At 46.0% G+C, this 20,416-nt stretch overlaps 1 protein-coding gene across 1 annotated transcript in view; it reads left to right on the top strand.

Moving 5' to 3' along the window:
• CFAP47 (cilia and flagella associated protein 47) overlaps positions 1-20,416 on the top strand; it is a 2,697,962-nt gene that overhangs the window by 2,211,827 nt on the left and 465,719 nt on the right. The window contains exon 60 of the mRNA XM_085622577.1: positions 4,561-4,728. Coding sequence (XP_085478703.1) covers positions 4,561-4,728 — 168 coding nt within the window. The remainder of the gene's footprint in view (positions 1-4,560; positions 4,729-20,416) is intronic.

Genomic DNA, 20,416 nt, shown 5'->3' on the forward strand with positions numbered 1-20,416 from the left:
TCTCTCCCTCTCTGTCCGTCTATCTCTCTCCCTCTCTGTCCATCTGTCTCTCTCTCCCCCTCTCTGTCCATCTATCTCTCTCTCCCCCTCTCTGTCTGTCTGTCTCTCTCTCTCCCTCTCTGTCCATCTATCTATCTCTCTTTCTCCTTCTCTTTCTCTCTCTCTCTTTCGCTCTCTCTCTGTCCCTTGATGTGCGCAGGCCACACTTTCTCATGATTATTGTCTTGCAGGGTGTGACCTACGGATTGTCCCAAGGGGAGCCGCCATGTGACTTCATTTATGTTCTGTGCTTAAAGTAGGAGAGTAGGATCTGCTTCATATGTTTACCCCCACTTTTTGCTGGTGTTTCACTGTTTTTCGACTTTAGTCTGGCTAGGACCCTGCTATTCAGGGCCCCAGCCTAGCTGCTTCCTCTCTAAAATGATTGCATGTACTTTAGGTACACTCCAGATTGGATTCTGGGGTACCCTTATGAGTCCCTAGTATATGGTATACTATGTACTCAGGGCATAGGTACCCCAGAGGCCTACCAGGGGCTGAAGCATGTATTGTGCCACCCCTGGAAAGCCCTTCAAAATGACACCACAGGTCTGCTACTGCAGCCTGGGTAAGGTGATGCATGCCCCCCTTACTGAAGTATAGGTTCACTATACCTCACCTATCACTGCACATAGTAACCTATCAGTCACCCCTATGGCAGTCCTTATCAATCCTGAAGGGAGGGTGCTTGGTTATATGTGAGAGGGTGCCCAAGCATGAGCTGAACCCCTCTGCAGCCTTCAGAATCTCTTCTCCGGGGTTGTCAGTGGTGCAGCCTGACCATATACTCTTAAGTGCATTATATCTAAAACGGTTAATGCTAACTTTAGACTAGCTGAACAGAAACATGTCGTGTTTGGTGTCAAACACCTTGGAATCATGCCCCCACATCAATTCCTGATGTGAGAATATGATCCCACCCTTCTAGAGGGAGAGACATGGCAGTACTGGTATACCCGGTAGAAACTTAACAGAGACCTGGAATCACAAAATGGATGCTGCAGCCACAGACACGGGTCAGACCTCCTGCTGCTGACCGAAACTCCGGCAGGGGAGGCCTAGACAATAGGTTTCCTGTCAAAGGGAGGTGTAACCACCTCCCAGACAGGCTTATGTGTATTGGGGCTGGATGGGAGCACTCTCAGAGTGCTTTGAAGTCCTGCACTGGGGGCACATTTGGTGTCCCTGTGCATAGTCCAGCTCAAACCGGTTCAGGGGCTTCCAGCCCCAACTCTGGCGTGAAACTGGACAAAGGAAATGGTTGTAGCCACCCGTTTTTCCAAACCCTTCCATAGGTGGGTCCCCAGAGTTAGTCCAACCCCTTCCTTAGGTATAAGTAAGGAACCTCTGTAACCAGAATTTTAGATATCCCTGGACGAAACGCTGAAGCTGATTCCTGGAACTTCGACGCTCTACTAAAGACTAGAGGACTGAAGAAATCTCCCTAGGGGTCAAGGAGTGACTTCCCTGCTTGGCAGGCACCAACGAAGCATTTTGCTGGTCTGCATCTCCGTAGCTCCCGCCAGACTCCGAAGTATTTGCAGCCCAGGAAGAGGATTTCTAGACATCTCCGAGGCTGACCCGAGTCCCCAGCAAAGCTGAGACCCATAGCCCTCGTGAGTAGCGTGGAACCAGAACTCCTGGTCACCATGCACTTTTGCAAGTGCATTGACTTCTCAACCTCTCTTGAAGTCATGCTTGGGGTTACTTATAGCCCCCACCTCGAGCAGAGAATCCACTGAAGATTGTTGGCCTAGTCACCCCGAGTGACCCGTAGGCCGCCATTTTGTGTTTCCTCTCGAGGTCCCTTCGCGATCCCTGGTCCGTCGACTGGCGGGTCCCTGTGAAGGTAATTTTGAATTTCCTTGGGCTTCCCTGGTTGCTCCAGATGTGCCCTGACTCCCTACCAAGTGGTGATTCCGTCAGACCTTGCTGGTCTGCACCGAAGCATCTTTCTCCTTTCTGCGTTGGCTGCTGTTACCAAGGCTTGTTGCGTCCAATCCGGGCATCCGGGCATCGACGCTGCAGCACTCGACATCCTTCATGGGACAGATCAAATCCAGCTCCTGGTCATCCTCGACGCCTCCTGTCCTTGTGGCTGAAGAGTCAAGCTTCAGCTTCTTCACCTGAAATCACCCGACATCGGTGGTCATCCGCCTATCGTCCTCCTGGTCACTGGCAAGTGACCCAGACTCTGTCCCCTCTGCTTTCAGGTTCTTCTCAACTTCGATCCAGGCTTGGATCTCTTCAGACACTTCGCATCTTCCCGGCAGCAGCACTTCTTTGCCAGCTCCCATTGAAATCGACGACGCGACGCAACACCTTTTGACACCTATGCACCCGGCTTCCCTGGGTGAGGTAACACGACTACTCTGGTGCTCCCGTGGGTGTTGACCCTAGAACTTCCTAAGTCCCAAAGGGTTTGGTCCTGACTCATTTCTAAGTGTCTCTAATCTTTAAAAATCTAACCGCAACTTTCCCCATAGAAGCTAGGCCTTGTGTCTTGTTAAGTCATAGTTCTTGTACCACTATTTTAGTATATGGTTTGGCTCGCCCCTAGGGCCTGACGTGTATTTGTGCTTTTTTACTGTACTATTTGAAGTGTAACTTATGTGTTTTGACCTCTAGCCTCATAACGAGACTAGGAGGGAGTGTTTAGAAATAAATACATATATGTTATATATCTACCTGGTGTGGTTGTCTTTAATTTAGCCATTCAAGAGATTATAGACTGGTAAAACAAGCTGCTTTACATTCCTTCAAGACTTAGCCTGAAGGCTGCTCTCCATAGCTACCACTAGGATAGCTTTCAATAAAAGTTGTCTTTAACCTATCATCAATAAGGGGTTGTTTGGACTGGTACAGGGTGCCCACTATAACTAGTGGACAGCATATACCAGGCCAACTTCTCAGATTTATTTTAATAAATTATCATTTGTTGCTTTGAAAGTGAATGTGAGATGCTAATTTTTGTGACGACACATGCATGTCACCAGATTGTGCGACATCATGTGGATTATTTGGTATATGATTCCATGTAGTTGATGTGGCATGTCTTTGGCCGGGTGGGGGGGGCGGGGAGGGGGGTCCTGGGTGTGGTGGCTGTGGGTGTTGTGGCCCTCTTGGGTGTCCGGCATGCATGTTCAGTGGCTCCATGGCATCTGTTGTTCTTCAGGTGTGGCTCTGGGCTGGGCTCTCTTTTCTGGTGCAGGTTGTAGTCCGACTTTGCACCAGGTCAGAGCAGGTGTTAGTTTCCTGGTGCTACCGCGCCTTATCGCATGTTTTGTGATCTTATCACAAATCGGGCTGGTGTTTGTGAATGTTGCGGACTGGTGTTTTCGCTGCTTTTTTGCTCGGGAACACCTACTTTGCATATCATTAGCGATAGTTGCCGGGGTCATCCGTAGCGATGTTTTTTGCGGATGCTATCGCCGGAAAACTGGTGATATCGGCTGTTTGCACCAGCTTGTGAATGGGGCGGTAAATTTATCGCGGCTTTGGCTGCGTTAAAGTGCCGTTAACTCGGCGATAGCTCCTTGAGAACATCGCCCTGTGTGTTTAAAAATGTATCATCTATGTAGCCCGTAAGGGAGTAATGGGGTTCAAACATCCTGATTCCTTCAATCCTCAAATAATATCCCATGGACCCTTGAAAAGTGTACTGGAGAGCAAAACCCTGTTAAAAGAAGTAATTTTTACAAAAAGTATGTGAAATCTTTTCACCAGTTGCCTGTGTGAGAAGCGGACACTAGGGCAACTTCCAAAATTAAAGCAAGATACTGATAGGAATTTGTCTTTGAGCACACATCAGTTACTACAAGACATTTTCTGCTTGAACCGGTCTCCATATTTTGAAAATTAAGCAAAGAAAAGTATTCCGCAGGAAATCCAAAATGAATGCAGTTGCTGAAACCCAACAACCAAGAATTGTGCAAGATGTTGCTTGCATTGACACATCACTGGGGCTTAATAATAATATTCTCAAAATTCATATCAATTGTTCTAGTTCCAATGGAGCCCTGTCTTGGGCTCCCTCTCGATTCACATTAGCTACCTGAAATAAAGTCTGGAACTCCTTGTAAGGGCACTCCAAGACTGAAGCTTCTGAAAAAAGGTAGATGTTACATAACCCAACAAAATCCTGCTGACAGTGTCTCTCTGCAAGGAAGCACACGTTGGGCACTTTGCGGGTGACAGGGTACGTATGCATCATGTTCACTCAATGTTATCAAATTAATGACGTTAACCTACGTTTATAGTTATATTTGAAATCTCGACAATGAGTATTTTGCACAGAATTTGAGATGGATACTGGGGAAGGCGATGATCAGTACTGTAATGCACAAGCATGCGTTATAGCACTAGTGAATTGCTGCTTCGCTGTCGGGTCAAAACCAGAAATCCATGGTCTGTCTACCATTCTATATCACTCTCCTCGGTGCAAACATTAACCGCAACGTGAAATCTCGAATGTCGCCGTGACTGGCACCGCAGGTAATCGACGCATGTTCTCTCTTGCAGCTGTCATCCGCTGCCAGGCGAGGAGCAGGGCTGAAGAGAGAATAGAGGTGCTGCTGACAGGCGCGGTTCCTGGCCACGCGGGAGTAGCAACCGTGAGAAGCGGCGCCATTACTCCACAGAAGAAGCCGCGCGCAGATGGCACTCAGGATGAACTGCAGGTCACCGAGGGTAAGAACACTGCATTCATCCGTCTAATGTGAGCGCCGTGAAATACGGGCGTTTGTTGCAGAGGTAGCTCAAAACAATAATGGCTGCAATGAAATGAGCATAAAGGGACCGGAGAGCTCCGAGCCTAAACTGATAAATATAGTTGTCTAACAGTAATTGCAGTGGTATGCCAGTAACAGCCAATCAATCACTTTTAAAACATTCTTTTCAGAACAGTTATATGATGGTATGCATTTATGCTGTGAATTAAACTTCAGGAGAGGTGGACGCACACGATGTTTATGAACTCCCTGATATACTTGATGTTGATGATGACAAGATGTGCCTTCCTGTACTTTTCTCACTTTAGTTCTGATGCCTCGATGTTAGTTATATTCACTTAAGAGCTGTATATCACGTGGTATTAGTGCATAATTAACAAATAAGAGCAGGGGTTCAAAGTTTTTCTTAGGAGCCTGCCTCCAGCTCAGCTGAATGCTGGCCATGCTGACTACCAAGGCGGCTTAGTCTTGACTCCAGGGTCAGACTGGGCCAGAGAATAGGCCCGGGCATCGAAATAGAGTGGCCCTCATTAGTGAATTAGAAAGCTAAAAAAGTTGCCCTTGTGTGGAAATCGGGGCAATTATGAGAGACACTCTGTAAAAGAATTCTGCAAGGTATGGAAGACTGGGTTTGAGCTTGCTGCAGGCAATATTTGTTTTAATATTAGTGAAATAAACAGTAAAAACCAGCCCAATAGACAGTTTATAAAAAACACAACCCGCTAAATCAATTGGCCCACACACGGACCTGTCAGACCAGCCTTTAGACACTGTCTTGATTGCCTATATGGCAGTCCGACATCCTGCCCCATCCCCTGGTATGATAGCAAACATACACTAATTGGGACAAAATAGGCCCCTCAAACAATAAGTCCTAGTGCTGAAACAGGAATGCCTGAGCCCACCACTTTCAACCATTGCCATGGCTGTGGATTGGGACCAGATTTCAAAATCAGACATATAAAGCGTGAGCTTGTTATGATCAAGCTTCTGTTGGATGTAGACCATTCATTGTTGCAGTATGGACAAATGCAGAGATGCCTTGCTGTGGTCCAAAATAACCATTTGTCAAATGTGAAAAGAAATCCTAACTTCGAAAGACAGTTCAACAAATATCCTACCGATAAATCAAGAACTCCATTGTTATTCTGAATGTTATTTGGCGGGCAAGTCCGATTTCACTGAACGCTCCATCAACAGTAGGGCAAAGGCAATGCTCAAAGGCTGGGTGATACTCAACAGTGAAACAACAATGCCGTCTGACTGGTTTACCGGTTTCTTCTTGGATTTGAAAGCAGTCTGCTTGTTACTCTGCCTCTTCAAAGTGTTAACCAATTGATGTTCAGGAAGATATGTTGAGGTAGATACTGGAAATGGAGTTTACTATATTGTAGGAAGCTAAGCAGACAAAGGTCTTTCACTGATGGGGAGAGGTCACTAACAAAAGCTTTAAGGCTCCCCTGTCTCTGGCCAGGCAGCTCAACACTTTGGAAAACGAGTGGGGGCAATCGTTGAATGACATACTCTGTTTTTTTTCCATTGGCATCTCCACAGGGTTCCAGAAATAAATGTCACTTCAAAGGGTACATCTGTTTCCCAAACATTTTTATTTGTGACTAGTTACGGCTTTTATTAAATAACTCTATGTTCTTGGTATTAGTTTTCCAGGTTCATGTGTGATGTACAACTCCAGTCCAGGTTTCTTTTCTTTGAATTCTGAGACTTGTAGTCCTGTTTTATAATGGAATAAACAAGACTATAAATCCTAGAATTCAAAGAAAAAACCTGGACTGGAGCAGCACATCACACAAGAACCTAGGAAACTTGGCAGGACTGAATTAGGGCTCCTGGAGTTAGAACAACTTCCCTTCTGAAAATGTTTCTGTGAGATGTAAAATATCAATACATTTCCCATACTGTATGTAATGGGTGAATAGTTTTCATATCATAGCAATTACTCTGATATCATCTGTAAGGTCATCCTCTAAGTCCAGGTTTACTTCATCAGAAAAGAATAGTCAGCATACCCTTCCAAATTTTATCTGTAACATCTCAGTGGATATATGGTAAATGCAGGCCACCTTTGCCAAAGATTAATCAATGTAAAAAACTTTCTAAGCACTGTCAGAGTGGCATGTGAGGAACTGCAAGGCCGCTTCTTTGCTTTTGATTTGTACTTTGTGTTTGAAAGAGACAATGTTTGAAGCTTTCTCAGTTTTCTCTTTTCTCAACTAATTTATGTGCTTCAATCATGAACTAAAATACCTGTGAATGCTCCTCTGTGTAACAGTCTTAGCAAGGATTTACCATATGACTTTCCGTGCCTGCATGAAACAGCAGTTAGACTCAACACAAGGTATCATACAAGTTATGTTGCCACAGATTGCCAAACCTTTTAATAGATGAAGAATGCTTGATCCTGTAGGGAAATTGCAATTGCTTTTCTTGTTGTTAGACCTTCACCAACTGTATTAGTGTCATGCTTTATCAGCTGGTATCGTCCTGGTCCCTAAAAACCAGGATGGGCTCGACCATATCCCATGGTCATTAATTCCCATAAGCACCTCACACCAATTGTACTTTTTAACCCTACCAGAAACATCACCAATAAAGGGATACCTAGGTGTTATGAGGTATTTTTCATTTTCTAGAAGACCCCAGTAGGAGATTAGCCAAGGTGCTCCCTGGAATATGGCGGAGTCCATCCTGACTTTTAGGGACTAGCATGAGACTCGATGATGAAACATGCCACTAATAGAGTGCGTGTATATCTAGCAACAAGAAAAGCAATTGCAGTTTCCGTACAGGGTCAAGCATTCTTCATCTATTAATAGGTTAGCAATTTGTGGCAATATAATTTGTAGGATACCTTGCTTGAGTGTCTAGATCATATACTATACTTCTTCTCTCTCCTCCCCCACCCGAGTGGATAACCTTGGTTATCCCTTAGGGTATGTTGATGAGATGAAACAGAAGCTAGCCATCAATGCTTATGGGTGATATTGCTGTAATACAGGTGTTGTGGACACCCCACCCAACTGTTCAACTGAGTGAAGTACTACTAGTGTTTACCAAGGTGTCAAAGAGATATATACAATAGTGTTCATATTTATTGATAAAGGTGTAGAGATTGGTAAATTTGTAGTAATGTATCTTCTTATTGAGCCCACCTAATGGAAAAAAATCCACATTGATGTGGTCCTCCCTCGAAGCCTGTCAACATTTGAGGATCTTGTTGTCTACATTAATTTCATAAATGCAATAAGAGAGTTCTTTCTTTTTTAATATGCCAGTCCACTTATGTTACCGAGTTACCATATTTAGAGCCTGACTCTGGAGGCATTACATTTTTACCTGAAATCTCCTGTGCAAGTTGCCCCTCTATAGGTTTGTATTTGAGGGTTAATAATTGGGTCGCCTGTAATACAAACACATATTCAAAATCTGTGGGTACATTAACTATCCAGTCTAGGTAGCCAAATACCCAGGGAGCGCTTAACATTATTTGCTGTATAAACTGTGTTCACATGCGTCTCCTCATGTTAAAAGGTGTACACCATCCAGTGTATGGCTGAGGCACGCAACAGTTTGGAGACCAAAGATGCATGTGAATGCCAAATATTGAAATGAGTTAATGTACTTCATGTGAGTGGACCCCAAAGTGAAATCATTTTTTACAGCCCACATCCCAAAATCTATTTGATGTAGTACCGATAAAGGGTACTGTCTAAAGCGGATTTGGTTTTCTTTCTGGGAATCAATATTTACACCAATAACTTTGCACTATTGAAAGGAATTGTGTGAAGTCTGACATCTCATTGTGTGGGTGTGAAAGTAGTGTTCACTTTGCCTACTACAGGAGCTTATATCTCAAATAACCTCATGCATCCCTATTTCTTGCCTTTTTAAATAATCGGGTGCACTCTTTGCCTGCTGATGAAGTTAATTTACTCTTGTAGTCATCACATGATAATGTTGCTGTATTGATTTTTGATTATTCGTTGTTCGTAAAAATAAAAATAAAGCATTGTGTGCATTTAAATTTGATGCCTATCAACCTCCAGCCATGATAAGTAATTTGCGTAAATGTTCTGATAGGTTCACCAGACCTGGAAACATTGTAAAAAGGTGTTTGAAAATTGCCCCACAATATGTTGTTCGACAAAGCCTCCTAATAGCTCTCCATGTAGAACAAAATGGTCAATGCTGTTATAGGTAATGCCAGACAAGTGATGAAACATTGTGAAAATCATGGGCACAAACATGGCTAGATGTCAAATACGGTAGGAATGTGCAGTTTAAAGGAACGTATTGGTGTTTGTGCAAAGGACCTCTTCATCGTGGAAGTGCTCTAGTGTGTAACGCCTCGTCTGGATAGAGTGCACCACAGAGAGATGGTAGTGGAGACATATGCCTGAGACTGAAAAACATGTCTGGTTTAAATGGGTAAAATGGAGCTTGAATGTTCAAGACTTAGTCACGACAAGCTTGATAAAAGACTTGGCAATCTAGACTTGGGAGAAGAACCCAGTTGACTCTGGTTCGGAAAGCTTTTGCTAACCAGATTCTTTAAGTCAGTGAAGACCTGCCACCAAAGGAGCTGTGGTCGAGCATTGCTAGGTAATGCCTGCTTGATCTAATTGACCTGTAAATATTTGTACTTACGTACATTATCTATATGCTTCAGTAACAACCATAAGTATTAGACCATAGGCATTAGGAACTAGATTGCCCTTTCTGCTTGATAAAAGATTGAAAATAATTTGTATTCTAGAACAAAAGCTCTTCTAGGAACTAATTCTTATTCTAGAATGCACTTACTCTAGAATGCAAAGAGCTGGTATACATACAGCAGGAGAAAACATGTGGGTTCCTGAAGTGGTGTGGTTTTGAAGATAATATTGTTGCTAATAAAATAGCTAGCTAGCAGCACATAAATGTTTCAATTGCAGAACACAGGTTAATTTTACTCATATCAGAAAGTTGAAAGGCTTAGTTAGCCTCAGTGGCGGCTGGTGACATTTGAAAGTGGGGTGGCGTAAAAGTTTTGGATGAGTGGTTGATCGGCATTCGAGTGCTTCAGTGCGTTGGAAGACTGGGGTCAGTGTCTATAATATAGTACTTTATTCCCATTTGTGACGGGAGGAAATAGCATTGTTGTAATTGTGTGTGCACATCTCTGCACCTACGGACTATGTCTACTTTGGAAGTACATACTGTGTAAGGGGAATTTCTATGGAAAATGAAGTACTTGGCGAAAGTTCCTTTATAAATGCCTTCTTTAGTTATTGTGTACACGTATGACAGTTTCCTAAACATGCGTAACATCGGGGTAAATTTGCATATTTTTTAATTTGCACAGAAAATAGAGTTTTTATTCAAATACCTGATGCCGTGTGCCAGCCAGATGGCAAGGTAAGTGAAGAAACATGTCGCACCAAACCGCATCATTCAAAGCATACTTGGTTGCACCGCAGCCTGTATCTGCATATACACTGCCCAGCCTTTAAAATTTGTATTTTTTTATATTAGCATTCGGATACCTAATTGAATAAGTGTGAGTCCCCTGCCATCCTCTGCATCTCTCTTCATCTCACGTTGAAAGTGTTATACTTCAAAAGTGTAATTAGCGCTTTAATGCTGAGCTCTTCCTGCTCAAACTGGCTTTTTCATGGTTTCCTCAGCCTACGTAATGGTAACGCATTTTAAAGGTCTAGGACAGAGTATTTCCCCCCTTGTATGCAGTCGTGGGCGACATGACGGGTGGGTGGGGGTTATCGCGTGGGGAGTTGTGCGTGGTGGGGGTAAGGGGAGAGGTGGGAGGGGTTTAAAAAAATAAAATAAAACTTACCTTCCCCCGGGTCCCATGTTTTCCTGCTGCCCCAGCTCTCCTCAGACAGGAATCTGCCACCCAGGCAGCCTCCCTCCCCTCCACCAATCAAAACGCTGCAATGACAGCATTGTGAATGGTGCGGTGCACGCCCCAGCCGGGAGCCTAATCGGAGGCCCTTTTCTCGCAGCCTACATAGAGAAAAGGGAGAGTACGCATGACTGCTTTAGTCGGCCCCAGGCTGACCAAAGCAGTCAGGGCCCACAACATTGGGCCAGACACTCCCCACTGCCCTCGAGCAGGACCGCCTATCCGCCCGCCCACAACCAGGCACTTCTGCTTTCTCGTAGTGCGAGAAGCAGAAACATAAAATGGTAGTTTTACCATTTTATGTTTCTGCTTCTCACACTGCGAGAAAGCAGTGGGGCGATGCCCCCATGCCCCTATGGAAGAGCTACCACTGGTTAGCCTTGGTGGAGTTCAAACCTGTGAACTGCAGAGCATTTAGGCCACTTAGCAATTTTGCTGGTGTTCTAACCATCCAAGCTCTCTTCTTAATCTGTACCTCCCACAAGTGACTTAATTTCTATGCGTCCTCTTAAACTCGAAAGTTATAGAAACATCCCCGAATATTTGAGGAGAAGATGATTTACTATTTCCACTCCAGTCCAATATTTGTGGAGATTGTTTGTTTGTAAGCATTGCTGTACTTTCAGCAAATGGGAAGACTAAACATACATACACGTCAGTGTGCATGCATAAAACACATTGAAATGGGCACCAGTGTCTGAGGGGCATTGACAGATTAGGGGCTTAAACAGATGGAGAGAATGAAAGAACAAAACTGCCCAAATGTTGGTTAAAATAGACTTTTGCATTCACTGACCAAAATAATTGCACAAAAAGTCAATAGTCTTATCTTACAATTCCATGTTTAAACCTGAAACCCACTGATGTTTTTAGGTATTCAGCTCTACTATCCTGAGTCTTTCTCCGAACAATCTTGCTTATGGCTTAGATGCACCAAATAATGATGTAATGTAATGTAATGCGGTATTTATATAGCGCTGACTGCCACTCTGAAAGGAGCATCCTGGCGCTGGTTGGAGGTGAGAGGGGGCCCGTGGAATCCTAAATGAGTGAAAGACAGAGCTGAATATCCAGGTTTTCAGTGCCTTCCTAAATTGAGTTTCTGTTTTTAGCAATCTTAGATGAGTTGGCAACAGGTTCCAGGCCGTGGTTCCCAAGGTGGTCACTGTTTTTCCTCCTTTTGTTTTACATCTGAAAATGGGTGGTTTAAGGGGGTTGGCTGACGAGGACCTAAGGGTCCTGGTTGTGATGTAAGGAGTGAACCTCGCAGAAAGGTATTTTGGTCCCAATTTAAGCGTGGCTCTAAAGGTGATAAGGAGGATTTTAAAAAGTATTCTCTTATGCAGTGGGAACCAATGAAGGGCTTTCAAGGCTGCCGATGCTGAGGACCTTTGTGGGAGTTTTAGAACTAGACCCACCGCAGCGTGTTGGACCACTTGGAGTCTTTTTAGTGTTGATTTGTTGGCTCCTGCCAGAAGGCTGTTGCAGTAGTCCAGGCGCAAGAGAATCAGGGCCACTGCCACTGATTTCCTTGCGGTGAGTGGAATTAAATCAAATAATGTTTTCAGAGATTTGATGTGACTAAAGCAGGTCCCTGCTACAGCCATAGCGTGTGGATTGAAGGAAAGAGCAGTATCGAACTGTACTCCTACATTTTTGGCTACCTTCACCATATCAGGCGGAGGTGTCGTCCCCTCTGGCCAGCAATCACAAGGCCGGAATGAAACATCTTTCCCTATGGGTAGGATCTCGGTTTTGTCTGTGTTGCTTCTGAGGTGGTTGTCCTTCATCCACTGGATAACTTCAGCTAGGCAGCGTTTAAAGTTAAATTTGGCGTCTGTGGAGTTGTTGTCCAGGGAAAGGATCATTCGGGTATCGTCTGCGTAGGACGTAACTTCAATCCCAAAGAATGCTATCAAGGAGATGAGTGGGGTCATGTAAATGTTGAACAACAGTGGGCTCAGCGACGAGCCCTGTGGCACTTCTGTTGTTATGTTGCGTTCCACAGAGAGGAATGTTCCAAGGGTCGCAGCTTGTCTGCGGTTAGTGCGAAAGGATTTTATCCATTCCAGCGCGGTACCTGAAATGCCGCTGAATTTGAGCCTCTCCAGGAGAATACTGTGTGAGATGGTTTCGAACGCAGCCGACAAGTCCAGTAAGATCAGAACCGCCTTCCTGCCTTCGTCGGCTATAATCTTTAGTGCGTCCGTTATTTCCAGGAGTGCAGATTCTGTGGAGTGCTTGGGACAAAAACCGGATTGCTGAGGGTGGATGATATTAGCGGCCTCAATGAATTTGGTAAGTCCTTTGTGAACTGATTTTTCTGTGATTTTGCCTAGTAAGGGAAGCAGTGAAACAGGACGGAGGTTCGAGAGCACTGATGGGTCGATATTTTGTTTCTTTTTCAGTGGTTTTACCAGTGCCAGCTTGCATTCATCTGGTACTGTAACTGAGCTTAAAGAGGAGTGAACTATGATTTATTATTGGGTTGACTGTGTCTGTGATTTTGTGAGGATCATCGGAGGGCAGGCATCCAGGGGAGAACCTGATTTGCATGCTACTATGGCATCGCAAGTCTGTTCCATCGACACTGGTTCAAAGGTTCAGATGCAATGAGCAGTGATAGCGGGGTCGGGCTCATGGGGACGTAAACCGTTAAAAAGTCCATTTGGATTTTATGATTTTTTTCTTCAAAGAAGACTGATATTTGATCACATAGATTCTGGGAAGGGGGTATTTCATTCTGTAGCGCTTTAGGGTTGGTAAAGGACTTTATGACCGAAAAAATGACTTTTTGGCCTTTTATTTGCCTCCTGTATTTTCCTTGAGTAGTACTCTTTTTTGGCTAATTTAATCTTATTATGATAGAGCGTCCTGCTGTTTTTAAAAGCTATTTTTTCTCCAGCATCATAAGATCTTCTCCACTTGTGCTCTTGTTGCTTACATTGGAGATGTATTAGTGCAAGAGCGGGCGTAAACCAAGGGACTTTCTGAGTTTTTGGTTTCTTGTTCTTATCAGGTTTCTCTGGTGGGATAAGTTAATTGCTTACAGTATTTAACCAGGAGTGGAAGAGGCGCGAATCTGCCACTGTGTTCCCTGTTAGGACGGGGGTCTGAGCTTCGGCAGTGGTTGCGAACTTAGGGTTGTCAGCTAGTTGTGCCCATTTGCGCCTGGGTTGAAGGTCGGTGGGTGGCTTATCCGGGCGACTCATCTGTGGGACATTAAGTGTGAGGGGGACAAAGGGGTGGTCTGCCCATATCTGAGGGGTAGGGGTATCAGCAGAGAGTGAGGCAAAGTTGGAGCAGACCCCATCCAAAGTATGGCCCGCCCGGTGTGTTGGGGCCTCCATCAGTTGGTGCAGTGTAAATAATTCTGTAATTTGAAGGAAGTTGTCGACTCCTAGCTCAGTTCTGCCTTCTAAGTGGAGGTTAAAATCTCCTAACAAGGTGAAGTTGGCATATCTGAGCAGGAGATGACTTACGGTATCTCCTAATGAGCCTATGAAGATGGCGCTATGTCCAGGTGGGCGATATATCAGAGCTCCTGAGAAGGACAGGGAGGCATTTAGGGAGATGCAGAAGCCAAGGCTTTTGGCTCCCCTGAGTGTGTCCAGATCAGAAATTAATGCGATGTAATGTGTCACGAAGGATAATGGCCAGGCCCCCTCCTCTGCCGTCCCTTCTATCTTTCCTGTAAATTGTATAGTTGGGTGGGAGAGCAACTGCAATGTCGGGATTACACCAGTCTATCAGCCATGTCTTGGTAATAAATAGAAAGTCTAGCTGTTGATCTGTGATTAGATATCTGACATCTTGGCAGTGCTTACTTAGTGATCTGACATTAATTAATCTCCTTTCAATTGGGCAGTGTAAGTTGCTGCGGCTGTTCTAAGGCTATTGACTGTGATGGGAAGTTCCAGTCTGCAATGATGGCAAGAGAAGGACCCCAATATTTTGTCAGGCGATATCAGACATTGACAATGTCCCCTAATGTTAAGGTATTTCAGTGCCTCAGCTGTATAAACAATTTCAGCGTGTTTTTGGGCAGCGTTTTCTGCCCTTGTCGTAGCCTTGGCGTGGACGGGCGCAGAAGGGCTTGCCTTTGGCGCGCCCTCTGCGCGTGTCCGCTGCGCGTCCGGCCCAGCAAGAGATTAAATACCTGGCCGGGCGTGGGAATCCCCTATGTTCCGACCTCCTTGCAAGAAGTCAAGCAGGCCGGAAGTCAGGCAGGCCAAATTGGGGGGTGTGTCCGCTTCCGTCCGAGCAATCGCCAAATGCCGCGTCGGACCGGGGAAGAGGAGACAAGGCAGTGGCAAATAAGCAGTAAGTGTCCCTGAGAAGGCTAATGTGCAAAATGCAGAAATTGTTAAAAGCTTTCTTGTTAAAATCAATTCAAGACTAAAACAATAAAATGCTAAAGCGCTAAAAACTGTGAAATATATGTTCAGTGAGGGCTCCTCTCACCTCATGCTCCTGATATTTTCAAAGCATTCACCCCTTTGTTTTTATTCAAAACTACCCACTCTCATCATCGTCGTGTTCTATTGGGTGTCTTAATTTAAAATAAAACCTAGGTGCATGCCTAGGAAAAAGTAGAACCCTACAGCACAGTTAACCACATATTTGTAAGAGACCTGCCTTCCCCACTGCTTAATTTGCAGAAGTAGTGTTGGTACCAAAACTTTTTCTGAGGAGCCCACTTCTGGCAATGCCAACTGCAGACTTGCCAAATACCCAAGCTGCGTAGTCTTGGTTTCAATGCATGCCTCTCTCCCACCACCTTGCACTCTTGCAAGCTAATTTCCATCCTCACTCTCTCATTTTTTCATCTGTTCTGGGAGCAGGACGACCTATTTTTGCTGCCGTTTTCTGCCGCAGCCCTTATCATAGGGCGCCTGCTCCCGCATCACGGGACGGCACCTGCACCTTCAGCCAGACTGCAACTTCCAGCAGCTTCTGCTGCTGGGAGCAGGGCCACCTACTTTTTGCCTATGTTTCCTGCCACAACACTTATCACAAGGCACCTGTCCCTGCATCACAGTACGCGCAGTGCTTGGGCCAAGGGCAGGTCTGTCTGTGCCCGTCAGAGCCTGAAGGAGGCTCGTCCCCCACTCTTTATCCGCAGTTCTCAGATAAGTCACCTCTATCGACGCCTCACGCTACCTACCTCTGCCTCTCTGGCTCCTGCCTGCCGCGGCTGTTAGCTTACCTGCAAGGGCTCCCCCCTGGCCCCTAGCAGCCTTGTCTTCCCAAGGGCAGACTAGCCTGCCTCAGCCCCGTTCTCGTCTCTTGCCCAGGACACCACTGATACCCCACACTACTTCCCTTTGAGAAGAAGTTTCCCTGTGCTTGCCTCCTGTTCCTTCGCCTGCCGCTCTGACTCCCCCCTGCAAAGGCCACCTGCACTCCCTCCCTCTCTCCAGCACTCCGTTTCCCTACAGCATGGAGACTGCAGCTCGACCACACAGCGAACGCGCACCTAGGGCATGCCACGCACGCACCTGGACAACTCCCAGCACCAGGACCCCAACCCCAATGGACAGCTACTGTTTCACCTCGGACCAGCTTCCAGCCCTGAACCCCAGACACCTGGACTACAACTTCACCCATGTTGCCCCCAAGACCACCGAAGGCCCATTCTCCTGCTGGAACTGCCGCTTCACCTGCACCACAGAGGATACCACCCATGCCTCTGTATCCAGCCACACTGCAGCACACCCACCCACCAACAAGACTGATGCCAACACCTGAGGAAAGATCGTCTGCCTGCTGATCAACGCACTTGCATTTGAAAAATAAGCCACAGAAATCTGGGACACCATCACAACCCACTCCCCAGACACAGCCTTCATCACAGAAACTTGGCTGAACCCTGTCTTCACTCCTGACATCGCCACAGCCCACCCACATAAGATACAAGATCGCGCACTAGGACCGATCCAACAGAAATGGCGGAGGCATCGCAATCATCTACAAAGAGAACCTTGTATTATCAATTACCATTGGTGACTCCACCCCCGTCATGATTCACCTCCACTTCCAACTCCGAACAAACAGCAAAACCACCATCTGAGGCACTCTCGCCTACAGACCTCTTGGTCCCCACCCTGCTTTTAGTAATGCAATCTCCTACTCCATTGCCCCTTTCACCTTCTACTCAAATCTGCATATATTCCTAGGAGACCTCAACTTTCAACTTGAGAATACAGATGACACCAACATGGCCGACCTCTTATGAAGGATGGCGAACCTGGGACTCAAGCAGCTTGTCACCGACCCCACTCACACTGCAGGACCCCATCGCCTCAGCTAAAAATAGAGTTAAATACACTGGGGAACTCACCTGGACCAATCACCACTGCGTCCATTTCATCACCTCGGAACCTCCCAACAACCCCATCTCCCCTGCCAGCGACACACGGCGGTGCTGGTCTAAGCTCTCAGAGCAACAATGGACCAGCACCCTCAACTCCCGCCTACCCAACACCACCGAAGGCACAGACCAAGCCGTGGATAACTTAATTAACTGGATCACAGGAAGTGCTAATGAACTTGCACCAAGGAAACTCCCCAACCCCCAAAAAACAAACAAGGCACCCGGACTGGTTCACGGCAGAACCGAAAACCCTGAAACGTGACTGCAGACAGAACAAAAGAAGATGGCACTCCATTAAGTACCTGAAAAGTTTCAAAGACGCCCACAACCAATACCACCCCCTCCTAAAAAGCACCAAGAAGACCGCCCTAGCCATCCGCATCAGCGACAGCTCCAACAGCAGCAAGGAACTGTTCAACATAGTCAAGGAGTTAACCAGTCCCTCAGCAACTAAAAACATCATCACACTATCGCAAGTCCTCTGCGAAATCCTATCAGACTTTTTTCACAGCAGAATCAGCACCATCTACCTAGACTTCGCAGCCTAACCCCCCGCCAATGACAAAATCAACCCCCTCATGCCGACTGACACCCATCAGCACCAGCTCATCTCGTGGAACACCCTCAGAGAGAAAGAAACGGCGTCCATTCTGAGATCCATTCACTCTGGAGTCCCAGCTTACCCCTGCCCCCTCCACATTTTCAACATCGGCAATCAACCCATCAGCAAAGCACTCAGCAAGGTCCTCAACTCCTTAATCACCATGGCCCACTTGCCCCAGAAATGGAAACATGCCGAAGTAAAGCCGTTGCTGAAGAAACTATCTGCCGACCTAGGAGATCTCAAGAACTACCGACCCATCTACCTGCTCCCCTTCTCGGCCAAGGTCATTTAAAAGACCTCAACTTCCAGCTAACCAGACATCTGGAGAAGCACATCCTGCTGGACCCCTTTCAAACCGGTTTCAGAGCAAACTCAGCACCAAGAATGCTGCTAGACAACAGAGAAACTGCATCCCTCATCCTCCTCGACCTCTCATCTACCTTCGACACCGTATCCCACCACACACTGGTTAACAGACTCCACCAGTTCGGAATTCAAGGAGCATCACTCAAGTGGATCGCATCCTACCTCACAGGAAGAATGCAGACGATCTTCCTCCCTCCCTCCTCCTCACTCCCTAAGAACATCACCTGGGTGTACCTCAATGCATTTCCCTCAGCCCAACCCTCTTCAACGTATACATGACACCCCTAGCTAACATCGTCAGGAGCCATGGACTCAACATCATCTCCTACGCCGACGACACTCAACTCATCCTCTCCCTGACTAACGACCCTAAAACCATCAAATACAAGTTCCAAAGATGCATGAAGGATGTGGCCATCTTGATGAAGTGCAACTGTTTCAAACTCAACTCAGACAAGACAGAAGTACTCATCTTCGGGAAACGCAAGTGCACCTTACGGAGCAACGAGTGGTGCCCACCCGAACTGGGCCCTACCCCCAAACACACCTGCAACCTTGGCATCATCCTCAACAGCCAGCTATCCATGAAAAAGCAGGTCAGCTCTGTGTTCTCCGTTTGCTTCCTCACCCTCCGAATACTGGCTTCAGATGGCTCCCACCCAACACCAGGCAAACTATCACACAAGCTCTCATCACCAGCAGACTTAACCACAGCAACTCCCTCTTCGTAGGAATCACCGCCCAACTCATGAGGAAACTCCAGGCCATCCAGAGTACAGCTGCCTGACTCATCCTCGACCTCCCCAGACAGACGCACATCAACCCTCAGCTCAGGAAACTCCATTGGCTACCAGTCGCAAAGAGATAACTGTTAAAGCTGCTCACCCACACTTACAAAGCACTAAACAATGAAGGACCAGCCTACCTCAATAAACGAGTGAACTTTTACCAACCCTCCAGTGAGCTTAGCTCCGGATCCCTCTCCCTAGCAGCCACCCAATGCATCCACCAAGTAAACGGCAGAGGCCGCTCGTTTGCCCATTTGGTGGCTAAGACTTGGAGCACCCTCCCTCTGCAGCTCAGAGGCTCGCCTTCGCTCCAGTAGTTCAGGAAGGACCTCAAGATCTAGATGCTCAACCAAGAGGTACAGGCAGCATGATCCCACAGGGCCTCAAGACCCTCATGGGTGAAGCAGTTGCACTTTACAGATATTGATTGATTGATTGATTGATTGATTGATTGATTGATTGATTGTCTGTTTGTATTCTTTTTTTTCTACTTTCCACATTGTTTGACTTTCACTCTTTTGTTCTGGATCAAAATTTGAAAAAGAAATACCGACCCCAAAAATAAGTGCTGGTGTGCCCCACCTGCAACCACTTACTCAAAGGCAATAAAATCTCCTCAACTAACTGTAAGGCTTTGCCCTTTGTCAGCATTTATATAGCGTCTTCTCGTGCAGATGAGTTCTTTCCGCTGAATAAATATGCTGCTGCAAAAACTATGTTATGTTAATAGATTCTTGGTAAAGCCTGGGTACACTGATGTATGACGAAGGCCCACATGCATTTTCCACGCATGCGTTTACTTCATAGTCACTACCCCCCATTGCGACGTTACCATTCACTTCTTTACCACTCAAGTCATGACAACAGCTTGTCTTAAGGGGGCGCTGGACTTTGGAATAGTATAAATTAGTATTTCAACTCCAGTGTATCAGTAGGGAAGGTGTTGGACTTAAAATCCAACAACAGTCCAACAACGCCCTACTCTCCCAAAGTAAGTCATCGTAACGACTTATGTGGTTAAAGGAACCTGTGGCAACATTGCAGTCGGGGTAGTGACTGCAGAGTAAAGGAGATTTATGGTTCTGCCTGTGGGGTAAAGGATGTTTCTCAGGTCCACTATTGCAGGTGGTTTAGTATTTGGGATTCTATTGCTTGCTTTGGATGCCAGTAGACTAATTTATATTTCAGCTGGTAATTGAAACTGGCACAGTTTCCATACGGAGTTGAATGTGTGCAAAAGTTGTAGAAGTTATGGTTTTAGGCTGTACTGTAATCATACTTAAGACATGTCATCAAGTCCGAAGCGCCTCTTAATGACTTGTCACTATTGTCTCTAAGCTGGCTGGCCTTTGTTTCACGCTGAAGAAGCTACACAGCTCACGAACTCGTCCTCATAATCACGCAATAAGGCAGCTCTAAACTGTATTTAATCTATCATTCATAGACTGAAGTCACTTTAAGCTCCATTCCAATTCATCCTCAGAAAGCCGTGGCATTTAAACTGAGATAAGTAATGTGTCTTGCTCATGTCACCGAGGCCGCCTATGTTTTTTTTTAAAAAGTAGTGTGTGCTTGCTTTGTACACTGAGCTAA

This window comes from Triturus cristatus, chromosome 8 (genome assembly GCF_964204655.1).
Source record: "Triturus cristatus chromosome 8, aTriCri1.1, whole genome shotgun sequence".
Taxonomy (NCBI): Eukaryota; Metazoa; Chordata; class Amphibia; order Caudata; family Salamandridae; genus Triturus; species Triturus cristatus.